This window comes from Terrapene carolina, unplaced genomic scaffold (genome assembly GCF_002925995.2).
Source record: "Terrapene carolina triunguis isolate 2854851 unplaced genomic scaffold, T_m_triunguis-2.0 Scaffold23, whole genome shotgun sequence".
In the NCBI taxonomy this organism is placed as follows: Eukaryota; Metazoa; Chordata; order Testudines; family Emydidae; genus Terrapene; species Terrapene triunguis.
Window position 1 is genome coordinate 20919535 of NW_020664374.1, and position 19068 is coordinate 20938602.

General features: G+C 40.9%; 1 protein-coding gene across 1 annotated transcript in view; it reads left to right on the forward strand.

The window, feature by feature from the left end:
• Nucleotides 1–15632, forward strand: part of LOC112105116 (membrane-bound transcription factor site-2 protease) — a 38995-nt gene extending 23363 nt beyond the window's left edge. Inside the window, exons 6-11 of the mRNA XM_024197781.2 lie at nt 731–849; nt 2798–2978; nt 6798–6892; nt 9189–9384; nt 14509–14584; nt 15050–15632. Coding sequence (XP_024053549.1) covers nt 731–849; nt 2798–2978; nt 6798–6892; nt 9189–9384; nt 14509–14584; nt 15050–15272 — 890 coding nt within the window. The 3' untranslated portion in view covers nt 15273–15632. The remainder of the gene's footprint in view (nt 1–730; nt 850–2797; nt 2979–6797; nt 6893–9188; nt 9385–14508; nt 14585–15049) is intronic.
• Nucleotides 15633–19068: the final 3436 nt, after the last annotated feature.

Below are 19068 nucleotides of genomic sequence, written 5' to 3' on the forward strand. Positions count from 1 at the left end.
GCAGGCTCCCCTGTCGACTCCGCCCACTCCTCTCACGGAGCAGGATTACTGGCATTGACGGCGAGCACTTCCGGGATCGATTTATCGCGTCTAGACAAGACACGATAAATCGATCCCAGAAGATCGATTGCTTGCCGCCGAACCAGCGGGTAAGTATAGACGTACCCTTAGTGTAACTTAGTGTATCAGTCTCTTCCCTGCTTCCTTTTTTGGACTTATATCCTCCCCCACTGAATATATGGTACCGCTGCATAAAGAAAAGTCATTGTATAGTAGTTGATTATCAGTTTAATAAAAATTAAACCACCCCAGTTCCTCTCTCTTCCATTTGAATTATGTGGCGATGTGAATTCTATGTGGCAGATATCAGCATGATGCTTGCTATGGGTTTTTTTTAAAGAAACTCTAAAGCTGCACAACCAAAAGAGTACTTGCTTTGGCTCTAATACTATAAAGACTTAAGCACTTGAATAACTTTATGAATGTGAATAGTCTCATTGACATCAAGGGGGCTACTCATGTTTGTAAAGTAATTCATGTGCTCAAGTCTTTGTAGGATCGGGGCCTTTATCCATAAATCAGCAGGCTACTCGTGTTCATAGCTACTTGCAGTCATTTCAGGAAATTTAGTTGGAAAGACACTGATATTTTACAGTTCAGAAACACTTTTTTGTTAGTTACTTGTGCCAGTGTTTCCTTAAAAGGTTAATATTTTTTATTCTCTTCGTAGGTGTCTGGCATAATTTTGTTCTTGGTGTTGCGAGTCTCATAGTTCTGTTCCTGCTGCCAGCAATTCTTTTCCCATTTTACTACACAGGTGTTGGAGCACTTGTCACTGAGGTCACAGAGGTATGAACAGGTCTTGAATGATTTATTATATGCTAAGTGACCTGAAACATTTCATTGGCTAAAATTTGATTACTGCATGAACAGTGTAAAAATCCTTCTTCCAGCATTTGAAAAGAATGTTGCTTCAGTTAAGGTTGCGTAAAGAAATCATATAGACAAACATACTTTATTAAACCACAGAACTAGCATTTATAAAAAATTTCAGTATTGGACCATAAAACATTTTGGATAGGGTATCCAAAGTGAGTTAGAAACACAAATCCCAGTGACTGTCAACTGGACTTATGCTTCTAAGTCCCTTTGGCTCTTTTGGAAATCCTACCCTCCTTCTGATAACTCAAACAACAAAAAGAAATGGTCTATAAAGACCATTCTTTAACTACCAAGTTAATATAATTTACTATGTGTATTTTATTAACATTTCAAATTATTAGTGTTTTTACTTAAAGCAACACAAAGTACACATGAATAAGAAGTATTATACGTCAATTAATTAAAAATGGTAGTGGTGAATTTTACAGGTTGATTTGCCTGTTTTTCATTTGTTTTATTTTAATCTTAAACTTATTTTATTTAACGAATAAAGATGTATTTTTATCTATTTACCTTAACTGAATATTTCCTTTCTTTCTGATGTTAGATTAGTAGACTTTTGGATTATACAGCCTTAACACTTAGTTAATGAAGTTTTTCCATTTGTTTATTTTTCTGTATAGACAGATAATTTTATATTTATATTTCACTGTCACAGGACAATCTTGCATATAGTACAGTCTGATTATGATGGTTAACATGCTAGAAAAAACAAGTACAGTTTTTAAAAAATGATGGAGAATTTTGTGCATTCTCACATGACCTTGACTGGGTTTATTTACACTTGAAGTAGAACAGGCAGTTGATTTTGTTCCTCTCCCTTGCTCCCATATGTAGTCCAAGCTTGGGCCCCAATCCTGCAAACACATACACTAGAGTGAACTTCAGTTAAGTTTTGTGATGGTTCCAGGATCCACTTGCATGGATCCAGTGGCAGGACTGGGGCTTTTGTGTAGTATAGGCTGCCACTAGGTGAACTGAAAAACATTTTTAAAAAATCCTGCAATACTCCACAGGATCCAGTATACTCTGTTCTTTGAGAAACACACACTGTTTAGATGACAATGCCCTGATTTTCAATGATAGTAAAAATCTATAATGAACTTGCAGCCTTAGTTTTGTTAAATTAAACTGAAGTCAGTCCCAGCTAATGAGAGAGAGAATAACGACCACACTGGTTCAGTGACCCAGTGTCAGTGTAACGTGAGAGATCAGAGTTAAGACTGTGAGGTTGATTCTTCGCTCTCTGAGTCAGTAGGACCTGGGAGCACAATGGAGGCAGCTTGCTGAGCTTCTGGAAAGGGAGTACCTCATATCTCTTGAATAATCAGCTACTCAGAGCATGATTGATAGACTTGATGCCTGTCACTTTTACCTTTCTGGGATAAAAAAGGAGCTGACATAACTGAGGACCTATGTGGGAAGAGAAAGGGAGGATTCCCTGGTGTTCTCCAACATTATGGCTTCACTCCCCCAGAAGTATAGGTGAGCCCTGCTTGTCCGAAACTCTGAGGCGTCAGCTTCTGTTTCTTGAATCTAAAATGAGTTTTTTAAAAAGCAAACAAAACATTCATTTGAATGAAACTAATTGCTTGAGGATTTCAGATGTCCCTTGAGAGATTTGGATAATTGAGGTTTACTTGTATATGAAATGAGAGGCTCTTTGTGGAGGAGTTTGTTTTCCTAATGCCCTGCCTAAGATTAAAATAATCAGGTCTAATAAAGTCTGAGGTTTTCTCTTTCTTCAAAAAATAGTTTATTAGCTTAAGTGTCTGTTGGACATTCAGAAGAACTATAAACTAATCCCAGCATTATTAAGAATGGTAGTGTGTCTGACTTCCTTTTTCCTTCGCAGGATTCTCCTGCCAATGGACCTAGAGGTCTTTTTGTAGGGGACCTTGTAACTAATCTGCAAGACTGCTCAGTTCGTGGTGTGGAAGACTGGAATTCCTGCCTAGGAGAGATCTCGCGGAAGACACAAATTGGGTACTGCATAAATGCAGCAACCCTACAGCAATTAAGCTTCCCAGCCAGGGGTATGATTATTTGTATACTCCTTATAAATGCTCCTTATAAGTACTGTCTATTATAATTTCATCATCTCTTAAAGATTAAGTTTGATTTAGGATTTGTTAATGGGTCAGATTCTTGGTTCATCAAGTCTGGTATCCTGTCTTTGGCATTGACCAATATGCAATTCCTTTTTAAGGAGGTGGAAGAAGAATTAATTTCTCTTATCTTCTGGTTATTTTAGTGTGTGGAATGATGAATGAGCTTTGATTACCTCTTTGTAAGATTGCATATACAGTTGTTGCCAGTAATAATCCAGCTACAGTGTTCATCTCGGGGACCTTCTGCAGTAGTGAATTCCTAGGTTGGCTTATTGCTTTGACTGATTTGGTAGGAAAACATGAATGCTGTGAAGGTGTGTGGGGTATAAGGTAACAGTGCTCTGTATTATGATTGCTATTGCAGATCATCCCACTATGATAAGGGCTGTTTTTAAAATTTTTTTTTTTTTACAAAATCTTTGTGAATTGGGAATTATTTCTATTTCTTGATTCTGGGTGTTCCATCTAGAGCAGTGGTCTCCAACCTTTTTACGCACAAGATCACTTTTTGAATTTATGTGCAACCCAGGATCCACCCCGCCCCTTCCCCGAAGCCCCGCCCCACTCACTCTGTTCTTCCCCGCCCCCGGTCACTCACTCTACCCCACGGTCACTCACTTTCATCAGGCTGGGGTAGGGTGTTGGGGTTCAGGAGGGGGTGTGGGCTAGGGCCAAGGGGTTCAGAGTGTGGGAGGGGGCTCCAGGCTGAGACTGGGGCAGGAGCTTGGGGTGCAGGAGGGGGTGCAGGGTCCAAGCTCTGGGAGGGAGTTTGGGTGCAGGAGGGGGCTCCAGGCTGGGGCAGAGTGCAGGGGTGCAGGAGGGTGTATGGGGTGCTGGCTCTGGAAGGGGGCTCAGCGCTGGGGCAGGGACTCGGGGTGCAGTAGGGGGTTCATAGTGCAGGAGGGGGTTTGGGATGCAGGCTCCTGGATGGGGCTCAGGGCTGAGGGTTGGCCTCAAGCAGCTCCCGGTCGGCAGCGCAGCAAAGCTAAGTGCCCCAGCCTCATGCCGCTCCTGGAAGGGGCCAACGTGCCCTGCGGGGCAGCACGTGGCTCTGTGCACTACCCCTCTCTGCAGGCACCGCCCCTGCAGTTCCATTGGCCATAGTTCCCCATTTCCAGCCAATGGAAGCTGCGGGGGCGGTGCTTGCAGGCAGGAGCAGTGTGTGGATACTCCTGCCCCTCCCCACCCGCGGGGTCATGCTGGCCGCTTCCAGGAGCGGCATGGGGCCAGGGCAGGCAGGGATCTTGCCTTAGCGGCAACCCTGCCACACCACCAGACTTTTATCAGCCAGAGATCACAATCAACTGGGAGAGTCATCAGGATGACCAGTTGATCGCGATTGACTGGTTGGTGACCACTGATCTAGAGGTTAGTCTTCTATCCCTTTCTGGTTTTGTTCATACATTACAGTGCCTTTTACTATAAGAGCTTGGCCCTTAATGAAGAATATAGATTAAGTAAAACTAGGACAACAAGCAAAATCTAAGTAAAACAAAAAATTAAAAATCAAGCTAAACTAAACTAAACACAGACTAAACCATGTCTTGCATGATGCCCAGGAACTTTTTAGGGTTTGGTTCAAGCAAACTGTGATGGGGACTGAATTCCAAAGGAGAGCGTCCTCAGCTGAACAAATCCTCCCACACCAACCTCGGGAAGTTTGTTTTAACTTTGACTGGACAGCAGTCACCTTGCAGTCATTCTTAACTGCCCTAACTCAGTAGAGAGAGGTTGGCAGTCTGTCGGATAACCAGGTTCTAGACCATTTGAGCTTCAAAGATTGTTACCAACCTTTTGCATTATACTTGGAAGTAAACAGGACGCCAGGCCAGCTCAAATGCTTGTGCACATGTGTTTTTGATGTGTACTGCTCTTCATGTGACATTCAGAGTGCTAATTCTGGTCCCAGTGGTCCCTTCTGTCTTTATAATCTATTAATCTCTTTTCCTATTATGTAAATCTGAAACTGATATCTCCAAATGATGCCAGGGGTCAGATCCCAAGCATTTAGACAAACTAATCATTTGAGTCACTCTCCGAAGGAGGTTAGGGCAGCCTTGCCACATGCCCTTAGTTGGATTGGGAGGGTAAGGGAGAAGCAATGCTGCAGTGTTTCCAGATCCCAGCCTACCAAACATAAATACAAGAAGATCCCTGCTGTCCACAGGAGTGTAATTTCAGAGGCAAAGGTAATAAAACTGCATATTTTGTAACCCTCGTATTCCCATTTGGACTGAAGTCCCAGAGTTGATTCTAAACCCAGTGGTGTATTGTGTTAACCGCCCACAGTCCTTGCCACCACCCCATCAGACGAGTCTGTCTGCATTTCTTAGTGGTGAGCCTCCAGCAGTGATAGTCATTCCTTTGAAATGAAATGAACTCAGTTATTCAAACTGCAGTAGCTGTTGTTTGTCAAAATCTCAACAGTTCACATCTCAGCATCCTTTCTGTTAATACGTTGAATTTATAATGAGCCTATATTGCAAATGGACGCTAGGCACTTTACAATAAGACAAATACAGAATAAACAACTAAAACAGGTATAAAGCCATAAAGAAATCAGTGTGCCAAAGGCCTTCTGAAATAAAAACAATTTAAAATGTATTTTGTAAAGGAGCTAATTCCATGATCATCCACACATCAAAAGTATGTCGTTGCCTAGTCCTAAGGCTACAGTGAAGAAAAACACTTCTGCACCTGCAAGCCCCAAGCTCCAAAACTCTCTGCTGTTGGACCTCAGAGGGTACAATGGTATATAGGATGCAGGCAGCTCAAGCCTTGTCTGCATATAGAAGTTGCACTGGTTTAAAAACCTAATTTAGTTAAACTGGTGCAACTCTTTACATAGGCACTGTTGCGCTGGTTAAAACTGGCTGGTATCCATTTAGGGCACGTCTTCACTACCCGCCGGATCGGCGGGTAGCAATCGATCTATTGGGGATCGACTTATCACGTCTAGTGAAGACGCGATAAAATCGATCCCTGATGGCTCTGCCGTCGACTCCGGAAATCCACCGCGGCAAGAGGCAAAAGCGGAGTCGACAGCGGCGCGGCACTGTTCGACTCACCACCGTCCTCACAGCAAGGTAAGTCGACCTAAAATACGCAACTTCAGCTACGCTATTCACGTAGCTGAAGTTGCGTATCTTAGGTCGACCCCCCACCCCGTAGTGTAGACCTAGCCTTAGTTTGCATCACTAAGTCCATTTGAAATCAAATTATGATTGTCCACACAGGATTTTGCACTAGTTTAACTAAATCAGTTTAAAAACACACTTTTAGCTGAACGGGGCCTCAGAGAGCTGTCACGGCCCCAGTCCATTAAAAGCTTTTAATGTTTTAAAAACTATACTTCGAAGTTGGGTCATTCCCACAGCCAGTGAAGGGAATGCAACAGCAGGCAGCAGAATCCCTCTGCTCACCATTGGTGCCAGCTGCAGGCAACAAATCAAACTATTTTGTAACAGTGTTCCAAAAATTGTAGTAGTCTATGTATTAAGGTGATAAGATCAGCCTGTTGGAGAGATGGCTGCAGTCTGGTGATGTTCTTAGGATGAAGAAACTCATTTACAACTATCGCTGACATCCAAATCAGGATCTCTGAATTAAAATAATTCATTATAATTCAGCAGGCTACAGAAATGATTGTTTGATTTTATTCAGAGACATATGTATTTTTGTGATTTATTATGAATCTGTCATTCTGTGCTTGTCTAAAATTTAATTGGTTGTGTTCCTCTGTAGTCTACAGAAGACTTGATGGCACTGTTGAATGTTGTAGTAACAGCAGCCTCACCGATGTTTGCTTTTCATACAGCAATAACTTGGACAGCCACCTGGTAAGTTACTTTAGCTGATATTCAGATAGGTATCACAAATGTGCACATAATTATACAGTGCAGTGTGTAGCACCTTCTATCTGAGCATCTCAAAGCACTTGACAAATATTAATTAGCTAAGTTTCACAACATCCCTAAGAGGTAGGCAAACATTCATATCCCTATTTTCCAGCTGAGGAAACTGAGAGACTGTATGGTTGTGTGATTTGCCTAAGGCAGTGGTTCTCAGCCTAATTGCCATTGTGGGCCACATATGCAGCTCTCTGTGTGTTATGTGGGCCACATCCACACAATATATATATGCTTACCTGTATGACCCTCAGGATGTCACATGGGCTGCAGCTGTGTGCTGATTGGGCTGCAAGCGGGCTGTGGGTTGAGAACCACTTGTCTAAGGTCACACAAGGAATGTGTGGTAGAGGTAGAATCAGATCCCAATCCTCCTGGTCACATGTCTTTAGCCAGGGGACTGTTCTTTCTTACTTTGCTTATACACATCCACATTTTATACTTTGAAGGCACAACAGTCGTGAGTAAATACATGCGAACAAGAGACCAACAGCAGCTCTCGAGAGCAAGGGGGAATTGTTCAGCGTGAGCTCGATGCTGCCAGGTTTGAGCACTTTAGGCCCTGAAGCAGCAAAGCATTGGAATACATGCTCAGCATTAAACAGCTGAAGTCAGCGGTCTGCACACATGCCTAAAGTTAAGCAAGGGCTGTGCTGGATCAAAACTCAGAGTGTTCAGCCCCTGGCACCCTGTACTGCTAGTGGCTGTTGGCTGAAACCCCCGTTTTCCTCCTCCTCCTCTGACTTAATCATCTTGTAGAATATGGGAAAATGTTAAGTGCCGCTGGGGGATTTTACACGTCTCTCTATTAAAATATAGGAGCCCTGTTGAAAAAGTAAGTGTTTTGAAAGATGCCACATTGAGAGTGGTGGAGCAAATTCAGCAGTTCTTTCAGGATCCACAGGAAAGCGCAGGTAACAACAGTGCTCTGCCAGTGTTCCCCAGACCTGACCTGGAGTCACCACCTCAAGAAACAGAGAGGAGCTCATTCCCCAAATCCATTTGATCCCTGTGACGTGAAGCTTCCAGTTCCAGTGATATTTTTTGTGCGGATACCTGTCCACTACGAATTGGACATAACCCATCAGTTCATTTCGTCTTGGACACCAAATAGCCACCAGCTGTAACAGCCCCGACCTGCACTGGGTTCAGATAAGTCATTCACTTCTAGCACTTTGAGGTTCTTGGATGCATGGCTGCTGTTTAAGGGGGAACACTTTTTCAGGCTTTTGATGTGCAAGGGGTCTAAGATGGCTGCTCAGCTGCCTGAGCAGTTTTTTAAACTGCTACTTGCAGAACTACACAGCAACAGCAGGGGACTTCTGAATGCTTTTTCCCATCCAGCATGATAGAGACTGGCATGGGGAGGAGCCTAGATTCCCAGTTAATGGGGAGAGACAGACACTGCCATGTGTGCAGGCCCTGTACTGCCAGTGTGGCTGTTGGCTGAAACCCTCTGACAGCCTCCCTTCCTTGAGCAGGGACAGAGAGGATGAACTGTTCCCCAGCCTGCCCTGAGGAACAAGAAGCAAGCCACCGTAAGCCTCTAGGAGGGGGTGAGGAGAAAAGATTCCATTTCCTCCTGGGTTCCACTGCCCTCTCCCTGTCCTGTGGCGAGTGGGAGAGAAGATCCTGGTCTCTCAAACTGCAGAAGGAGTGTGTATGGTAGGCAGACTCAGGAACGCACCATTGCATTGGCTGCTTCAGTTCAGAATGATCTAAAACTTAGCCATCAAAAGTGCCCGGCATATTAGATTTTAGGATTTTTCTTTTAACAAAAGCTTTAATTTGCAGATACCATGGCTATAAAAACCAAAACCCCATAGACAGACTTTAGCTCAATGCTGTAGTAGGGTGATGTGTATTTCCTGTGGGCCTGCTTGAACCATCCTGTCCCTCCTATATTTAAATTTTCAGCTAATGTACATGTTTATACTAATCCTGCTTTTAATATGCACACACAAATGCCCCTATGCCTTAATGGTAGAATGCCAGTCTGAATATGTTCGCACCTCTACGTTAGTGTATAGGAGATCTGCAGGGCATGCGAGGATATACCCATGCATCAAAACAAAAAGGATCAGAACAATATTCTTCGTATCCTGGCTTCAAATCGATGAAATCGAATCAACTTCTTCTGTTTTAAAAAGAAACATACAGAACAGTATGTTTATGATCTATTGTAAAATACCCTAAATTTGATAATTATTTAAAATGTCCTTTGCAGTATGCCTGTCTGCCAGCACGAAAAGCTATTGAGGCCAGCCAAGTCTGTCGAACCAACATGGATTGCCAGAAGGATTTTGTTCCAAGTTTGTGTGTGACACCTTCTTTAGAAAATCAGACGAGACTAATCAGAGTGAAACATCCACCCCACATTGACATGTTGTTTGTAGGACACCCAATGCATCTTCAGTATACAGGTTTGTATTATTTATGAGAGCATTTAAATGAAGAGGGTTATGGCATGGTTAGCTTTGGCAGACTGCTTGAATAAGGTATTGGAGGGCTTGCCAGTTTGCTTCATTTGTGCAGAATCCATTCCTAGCTCCATTCTATTGTTTCTTTCCTAGTTACAGCCAGTGGAGATGCTGGAGTAATTAGGAATAAAAGTGAAATGTGCACCATGCAAAGAGGTATAATTGTAATCGAAACAATCTATTAGGTGACTGCTTATTCAAAAAAAGCGTGAAAGGGACACTTCAACAGATCTCACTTGTCCTAACAGGTCCAATTTGTGCATTGTCCAATGTGTGACCTGCTCAAGGCTCTAGCACTCATCAAAAGCCTTTAGGGAACCCCTGGATTGCAACATACACAATTGTTCCTTTAAACCCTGCCCAGTACCCAAATGTTGCTACAAGTCCACATGACGTCTTCCTTGTAAATATATAAGGGCTCGGTTTTGCCACCCTTACTCATGTTGAGTAGTTTTTTACTTAACAAGAAGTCCTATTAAAGTAAATGAGACAACTAATAGATTAAGTTACTATTCATCACGAGTAAAGAGTATCCAAACCTAGCCTTATGTTATCAAACCTAATCAGTCTGTAAACAACGGGCCAAATTCTGCCACCTTTACTCATGTTAGGTACTTCCTTACTCTGGGCTAGATTCTGACTCACTCCTATGCAGGCTATTCAGGTCGTGGGTCCAGGCACATGGGAGCAAGTTTATTACCTGCTACGAGCAGGTGAGTGGAGAATGGGCAGACCCTTTGCTCCAGAGCCCACTCACTGGCCAGAATAGCCGAGCCAGCATGGGGTAGGTAGTGATTTGAGGCTGGTTTAGACAAGTAGTAAGTTATGCCCCCTCTCCAGGAGCAAGGAGAAAGCCGGGGAGGTATTGTGCCTCCAAGGTTTGTGTCAGATTCACAGTGCCTCGCAGGACTACTCTTGGGTGGTACAGTGTGCACTGCCCCTTGGCAGGGCTGTGCCTGAAGTCCCTATCTAGCCCTCTCTGAGAGGTCCCATTGAAACAGCGGGTTTCCTTATGAAGACCCCTTTTAGAAGAGTGTTCTTATTCGGAAGGAATTGAAGCACGTGTTAAAGTGGTTTCCTAACTAAGGGTAGTCTAAAGCATGAGCTCAAGTGCTCTCCTGAATCAGGGCTGGAGTTATGTACTGCTGAGTTTGAGTAACAAATGGCAAAATCAGGCCCTGTGTGAACAATGATTCTTTCATAAAGATGGCAGCCTTTATCTTCTTCGGCTGGAATTTGGCTGGGAGGAGAGGTTGTTTGGTGCAGATATTATTGAGTACTTTTAAAATTTGATTTTTATTGTATTCTATTTTTTACTCTTTATTGTTTGCAGTATATCCTGAAAGTCCAGAATATAATGTCTTTTTGTGTTATTTTTTGTCTTTTTTTCCACCTGGGAAGCATTGACATTTAATTTTATGTTTGCTGATATTTTGTTCAGTGTGCACCAGAGCTCTAAGAATAGTGTGTGATAATTATTTTAAGCCCCCTTTCTTGGCTTTCTAACTGAAAAACACACAACACTGTAGGTATTCTTCAAGCAGCTGGTATTGTTCTGTTGTGTTTTGCAATACCTTGCTGATGGAGTAATGGAATTTTAGTGGACATTTCCCACTAGACTAGGATTTCCACCAAAAAACTGCTTTTTATTGTCAAGCATTCAAGAAAGAAATGATCAGGAAATTACTAAATTGCTGCTGCACTTGTGACCTTAAAGTGTAGTTCTGCTGAGCTGAGCTGAAGTTACTTTATGAAAACAGAATTGAGGTTGAATGGTTTACTGTGTCTCAATGATTCCCTTCTCAAATGAGCTCAGTTTGCAAGTAAAAAGATGCTTTTTTCTTTAATAGCCATTACTGCAAACTCAGCTTAGAGTCTGAGTCAAATAGGGTTCTTTCCCTCTACCATATCAGCACCAGTATCAAGATAATGTAAACCAGCGCTCAAATCCCATTGTGCAGCATGCAGATGCCCTATTGCCTTCAGTGGGGCTGTGCATAGGTGCAGCTGTCTGCCCAAAGCACTGTACAGTGCAGGTTCAGGGCCCAAAGCAAGCCATTTTCTTCTATGGATTGCATGGGTGTAACTGATTGGAACTTGGTAAACAATTTTGTGATGATGCAGGAGGAGGGTCCCACTCTCACTCTTGGCTGTATACATTTTAAAATAAGCATTAAAAGTATTTAAAAACATCCCTCATTTGTCAATAAAATAAGCCAGTGTGGCTCTTAATATTCACAGGGAGCAGATGTGCTAAATAAGAAGGTGACACTTTTACATAGTCATTTTTCAGAGTAGCCTTGTATTTAATCCTTCCACCTTTTGTGTCTGCGTTACAGTAATCTGTGAATAAACAATCTTTCTTATTCTCCAAGAACATCGTTTAAATTTCTACCGTTTATTTTTATACAGCTCTAGATAAACATCTTGTGATTTTTTTCATTGTTTTCTACTTGCATTAATGTTGTTGTCATGATAGTCTTGAAGTACAGAGCAGCTGTACTTACTCCATAGCTGAGGTTGAAACTAGCTTCCAGTTATAACCTGGATTTTCCCTTTGAATGGGAGGCTAGTTTCTTCTTATAAACTACTATAATCAGGGCCTGCTCCAGGCACCAGCGGAGGAAGCACGTGCCTGGGGCAGCACATGCTAAGGGGCGGCATTCCGTCCATTCTTGGGGCGGCACAGTCCGGGCGGCTTTTTCTTTTTTTTTCCCCTTCGGCAGTTCGGGCAGCTTTTTTTTTGCTTAGGGTGGCAAAAATGGTAGAGTCGGCCTTGACTATAATGTCCTTAAAAGTACCAATTCCCTCTTAAATCTCACATATCCCATCTCAGCGCTGGTTGGACTTTTTCAGGGATATTTGATAAAGTCGGAAAATAAGTTTTTAAGTGATGGTATTTTAGATACGTTCATTGTTTGCTTTTTGAGCATTTGTCTTTTTTGGCTCGTGTGTTTGAAGTGATTTTGCCTGCAAACCCCAAACTTATTTTGTTGGTCTCACTAAGAAGAGGCACATTTTAATGTCGTGAAGGGTGTTATGGGAGGATTAAAAATATAAGGAGTTATTTCATATATAAGGAGTAATTTTGCATATAAACGTTACCATTTATAATATATATGGTGCTTTTGCTAACTCTAGGACAGGGATAGTTAATTATTTTGTTTGTCAAAGTCCAAATTTCTTGGTCAAGGTATAATCAGGGTCCAGACTCCAGATAAAATAATAAAAAATAATAATAATGATAAAAAGTAAATAAAAAGATTTTGGAGTCCATTCAAAAGCGTCCTGTGGTCCGGATTTGACCAGCGGTCTGCCTGTTGACTACCCCTGCTCTAGGATATACTGCAACAGCTGTTGGGTGGACCTGGAGGTAGATCATCATGAATTGCGGGCTAGGCAACTGAGGGGAAATGTGTGGGGTGGGAGTCTGGAAGGGCGGGGCAGGGTCTGGTGCTTGAGGATTGTGGGACATATTGAGTGGGTGCATGGAGTTATGCTTCCCAGTCTCAGAATGTGGGAGGAGTTTCTCGGAGGGGGCAAGACAGTGATTGGCTATAAAGGGGCACAGAGAACCGTGGGGGCATGGAAGGAAGGACATGGAAGAGGTTTAAGGAGCCAAGGGGGCATGGAATGGAGAGATGGCATGGATGATAAAGTGCAGGCGATCAGGGTCGGGCATGGGTGGGGAGTATACAAGGAGAGAGAGGGCGGAGTGCATGCACAAGCCAAGGAGGTGGGAAGACATGGAAGAGGGTGAAGAACTATGAAAAGCAGAGGACATACAGGGGACTACAGGAGGTGTGAATTCAGGAAACAGACATCTTTTCTCCCTGTTAGTGTAAAATTGTTTAGATACAAAACTCCAAATTTTGCAATAGATAAAACTTCCCCATCTCCCTCTACCACCTGCTATCTCTATAGCCTGCCTATGTATAACACCTCATACCTCACACACCTCTCTCCTGTGGGCTTGCTTTTGCTTCATGGGATCTATTGGAGCATGGCATCTTTGCTTATACACAAGTTCAGTTCAAAATTTTGGTGTGTGCACTCACAGAAAAATCTTTTCAACTATGCTAAAATAGAGTTAAGGTTCAAAGTGAGTTTCAGTGGAATCCAGCTAATACTAAATCAGTCAATCAATCAATCATGTTTTCTTTACAAAACTTCCACAATTTCAAAGAAACCCAAATGTTGAAGGCAATGGAGACAACCATCAAGAGACACTTGCCTAATGACTGAGAACTCCTCATCGCTCATTAGCACCCCAAGTGACTTACATTGCCTGCCCAGAATGAAAAGTGAAACTTTGAGAAAGGTATAAATGATGGAGGTCAAGTCTGCACAGGAAAAAGTTTGCTGGAATATCTAGCGTTTGTTGGCAACACCGCTCCTAGTTGAGAGGCATCTTAAAGAGTTCTTTTGCCAGTATAGTTTATGCCAATTCCCCAAATAAACTAAGCAAAACTGACTACGGGACATTTTTGGCGGATAAAAGTACATGCACACTAGAGATTTTTGCTAAAAGTTTCATAAAGAACAGCACCCCTTACCGATATGATTCTAGCAAAAATTTCTAATGCAGACCTGACCTAAAAACAAGGGGCGTGGTTAGAATGGAAATTTTAACACAACTTTAACTGCCATTCTTGCTGTAATAGTCATTATAAGGTTACTCAAATTAGGGCTTAAACTACACAACATGTTCTTTAGGTGTACAAATGTTCAGTTGTGATGTGTCTGAAAGCATATAATGTGCTTTAGATTTGATGTTACATGCATATTATAAAGTACTAATTGTGTAATGTGGCGTGTTGATTTTTTCCTACCATCATTATGACTGCATCTGACTAAGAGATAATTAAGTGATTGTGCCAATGCGGTTTTTTTAAAAAAATCTGTATTTGGGATAGTTCTTCATCCTGTAAGAAGTGTGGAAAGCAAATAAAAATCAGATCTGCCATTATACACTGCTAATCTGAAACTAATTTATGCTGTGTCCCTTGAATTGCCATTTGGTTTCATTTGCAGTTTTATTGCTTTTTCATTTTCTTTTTGTTTCAGTGAGCCTCAGCAGTTTTGTACCACGACATAACTTTCTAAGCATAGATCTGCCTGTGGTGATAGAGACAATGTGCAAGTATCCTTTGAAATGTTCTCATAGAACAACAAACAAATTGTTTGCAGTTTGCTGATCCAGCAAAATTTCAGGTGGATATCACTACTAGTTTTAAACAGGGCTGCTTCTACTTTGGTGTGCTGGACCACAGTTCCTAAGCATATCTTTAGGACATGAGCTCTGACCCATTCCCAAACTGATTATTTGCCCACATGCCTAATTCAGAATGAAACTCCTTGCTTCCTGATGTTTATAAGAATAATTTTGGTTACTTTTTTTTTTTTTTTTTGAACTCTTGAGGGTGAGTTTTTAGAGCTCTGATGAGAATAATAATTGCCTTGTTCTGTTCATTCCATCTGAAGCACCTCGCATCGGCCACTGTTGGAAAACAGGATACTGGGCTAGATGGACCATTGGTCTGACCCAGTGTGGCCATTCTTACAGTCCTATATTCTTCTGTTTTGTTCCTTAGCTAATCTCAACCAGATATCTAATTTCACTGTCAGGAGCCTTGGCAGTTATCAATGCAGTACCCTGCTTTGCACTGGATGGTCAATGGATATTAAACTCTTTCCTGGAAGCCACTCTTGCTTCACTGATTGTAGAGAAACAAAACAGAGAGCTTGTTGGCTTTTTAATCTTGCTTGCTGGCAGTGCACTTTTGGCTGCCAATGTGGCACTGGGACTTTGGATGGTGACAGCCCGATAGTACATTGGATACATTTCTGCATCTGATTACTTCCATGAATTCTCCAAGTACACACAAAGTAATGAAATCCATTGCCTTGTAAAACTTGCTCTGTCTGAGATAGGAATAACTTCCTTAAAATTCCATTGGAAGAAAGATTGGTGATTGGAGTTGTATGTTAATTTAACTCTGCAAAATCTTGTGCAGATAATTAATGGAAAAGTTGAAAGAATAAGAACTCTTCTCTTTTAATATTGTTTTCAAAGCACTGTGATCATTCTGGAGAAATTACACTGAAACAATTTTACAAGAAAAAGACTCAGGCTTGGTGAATTTAGATTCCAAAATGAAGGAATATATGTGACATTGAAGTCTTGTATACTGCGGGGGGGGGGAGGGGAATCTACTTGAGCTCTGTTTTATAATTTGAATAAATATGAGATGCTCTGCATTGGCTCTGCTCAAGCAGTGTAGATTTGGGTTGTTGGTTTTTTTTAAATTTGGTGGTGTACCAATTTGGAACCTGAAAAACTGAAGTCTGGGCTCTTTTTTTATATATTGGTGCAAGGCCAAGTAAATTATTGCCATGTGTTCGTGAGGAGCGAGTCATCCTATCCTTTAGTACCCTTCTCTTCCGGCTGGCTGATCAGACTGGAAGCATGTTGTCCTCCCAAAGTAGATGAAATGTCAATTTCAATGATGCCAATGTCAGTTGAGAAATGGGTATGTGGAAGAATGACAAAACCCACCCATATGTTGTCTGTGTTCCTTAAAACATTAAGTGTGTAATATTGTGCACCACTGAGAATATTTTTGAAGATACTATTTTGTGCATCAGCAATAGCTTGAAAATAATTTGAAGTTCTGGTCTCCCAATAAGAATCGTGATTCCTGGAATAATACTATGCAGATTTATTCAGAAGTGAGTGGTAAGGTTAAGTGTGTGTGTGTGTGATTCAGAAAGTTAAATGTTATACCTGTTTGTATTTAACAACCAAACTTGTTTCTGAATGTACATCCTCTGTAGCCATGTATGCAGTAGGATTGATATACAGTACCTCATTGTTGTTTGTCTCTTCCTAAAAGAGTTACTTTCCTTTATCAGTTTTCATTTTAATCAAAGATGTTTAGTTGATCTTGGTCTTGGGTCATAACTGAGCAGAAAAAAGAATATGGTGAACTATGTTGGCATGTAGCTTTGTCTTCCAAAATGTACAAGGGCCAAGTGATAGAAGCCTCTGTAATTTTAATTGAAGATTGAGTCCTATTCCCAGTGCTGCATGCATGCCCTGATAACTGTGGTATCCTGTATTTGACCATTGATATGTTACTCTATTTTCTCAGTGTAGAAATGTGGAACACAAATGGATTGCTATGAAAAATGTATTCTCCTTAGATAATGTGAACAATAATGCACAGGTTGAAAGAACATGTTAATTTACTTGGCTTTTTGTTAGTTTGCTTGACATGTCTTAGGCACATATATTTTGAATTTACCTCTTGCATTTTTCTCTGGTCTGTCTTCTGACGCATATTGTTTGGCATTGACCCTAACTCAGTAGAACTGATCAAATTTCTTATTTAATGGAACCATCTTCAGTAGTTTAAAATCAGATGATCACTTTGTATGTATTCGAGTTGCAGTACTGTTTTCTTCTCACATATAACCATTAATGCCATTATGGCAGCTTCAAAAATATTCTTTGGGTAAAGTTTTAAATATAATATTTTGTACATTAATATTTATCCTCACTGCAGATATTTGTGTGACAATCTGTGCAGGCACAGTACTCGTCTGAGTGTGTGGAAAAAGGAGAGAGAGAAAAAAAGTGCTCTTCAGTAACCAGCTGCAAGTCTACTATAACTGTTCTGCTAATATGCTGATGAATTGAGTCCCACTGCTCTAAAATTAATTGGTCACTTAATGTGTCACCTTTACATTTACTTTAAAAGAAAATACATTCAATTAATTTTGTTGTGGTTAGTGTTTATGAAAGGATCAATTCTGCCACCCTTTAGGCTTGTCTGTGTACAGCGTGGCAAAGGGTGTGATTTGTGAAGTGCTCGAACATGTTGCAATCTTATTGTCCCGGATAGACCCTACTGGTGCTCTCCAAAAGGTACCTAGTTCACATTAACTTAGTCTTCTTGAGACCTTTTAGAGTGCGCCGGCAGGATTTACATGGGGCAGGGGGAGTGCAACCTGTTAGTGCGCTTTACAAATCACAGCCCTCTGGCGTGCTTTGCCGTGCCGAGTAGACAAGCCCTAACTCACATGGAGTAATACATTATTCTGTGAAAAGCCCCATTACTTTCAGTGGGCCAGATTGTGCCATCATCTTTTCAATCCCCAGTTCAACAAAGCACTTAAGTACATGCTCAAGCCCATCTCTGTTTAGGAAAGGACTTAAACATTTACTTAACTTTGCACATACTTAATTTCACTGAAGTCTAAGTTTTTCTGAATAGGGATAGATTTAAGTATGAGTTTACGTGCTTTGAAGTAGGGCCTACAGCCATTGATACTGAAATCAATGGGGAGCTTTGCTTAAAAGCTAAGATAGAGTGGGACTATTTGTGCACTACGGTAGTACCCAGCTTGAACTGGCCCCTAAACAAATAGCTACTCAGACTGGTTCAGCCTCATTGTCATGTAATTCTCTCCTGGCAAGTAAATTACTATAAAGGAAAAGTGCTATTTTGACTGTACATGTTGCTCTCATTATTGGATTTTTGTTTTTTGTGTTTTGTTTCTTTCCTGGGAAAGAATGCAGTTCAAAGAAAATGGACTGGGATAACTGACAGCTCTGTGGGTTTTTTTTAAACTTTTAGGTAATTTGTATTGCATAAAGGAATTTCACATTGATTCTTCCTTTAATGTTTCACTGACATGAAAAGCTAAAATGAAAATGAAATCTTCTTTTTGTGTTTTCTCTATATTTCAGTGGACTGATTAAAAGGCGGTTGCTCTTCTAAAATAGATTGCAGCAATATATTTACAGGATACATTGAACCGAGGAGTGTAAAAGACAAAATAAGTTGGTTTGGCTGGGTACCACTATTAACTTATATTCTTCTGTTTAAAAATCTGTATCAGATGGAAGAAGTACTGTCTAATGTTCAGAAACGTTGTAGGTAGCTCTTAATTGAAAACTGGCATAACTGTATACTTGTTACTGATCGTTACTGCAATTTGGGTTTAGTGTATTTGGGTTTTTTTAATATGGAGTATCACATTTTTATATCAATTAATCATATATTCTGATATAATTCTTTGGTATTTCATCTCTACTAGTAATTTCTTAATTGCAAAGTCTTAAATGCTTTACAGCATGTTAGAAAATAAAACTGGCACACTTCCTTTTGAGTTAACGGAGATGGGTTTCTCTAGGAAAGTTGTATATCAGCCTTGCAAAAAGGTCATTAAAATTTACCAGCTCAGGCACAAAATCTACTTACTCACCCTTTTAAATAATAATGAAACAACTAATTATGTTTCACTCACTGTCAAAAAAAAAAAAAAAAAAAAAAAAAATTTCACCCAAGCAATAGTATTTTGCAATGCTAATGTTTATTCTGTGTTTGTGTTTACGTGAGCACATGCACACACTCGCTTGTGTACAGGTAACTTAAATCTGTAATCTCATATGTGTATGAAATGACTGGCTTTCTTTGGAATTCTAAAATTATAACTTTTAAAATTCTAAATTTATAAGTTGGTATATAAATCAAATACAGAATGAATATGTGTAAAGTTTTATTTACGTGAATTCAAACTAATTGCCTCAGCTTTTTTCTGCCCCTTGTGAGTAATACA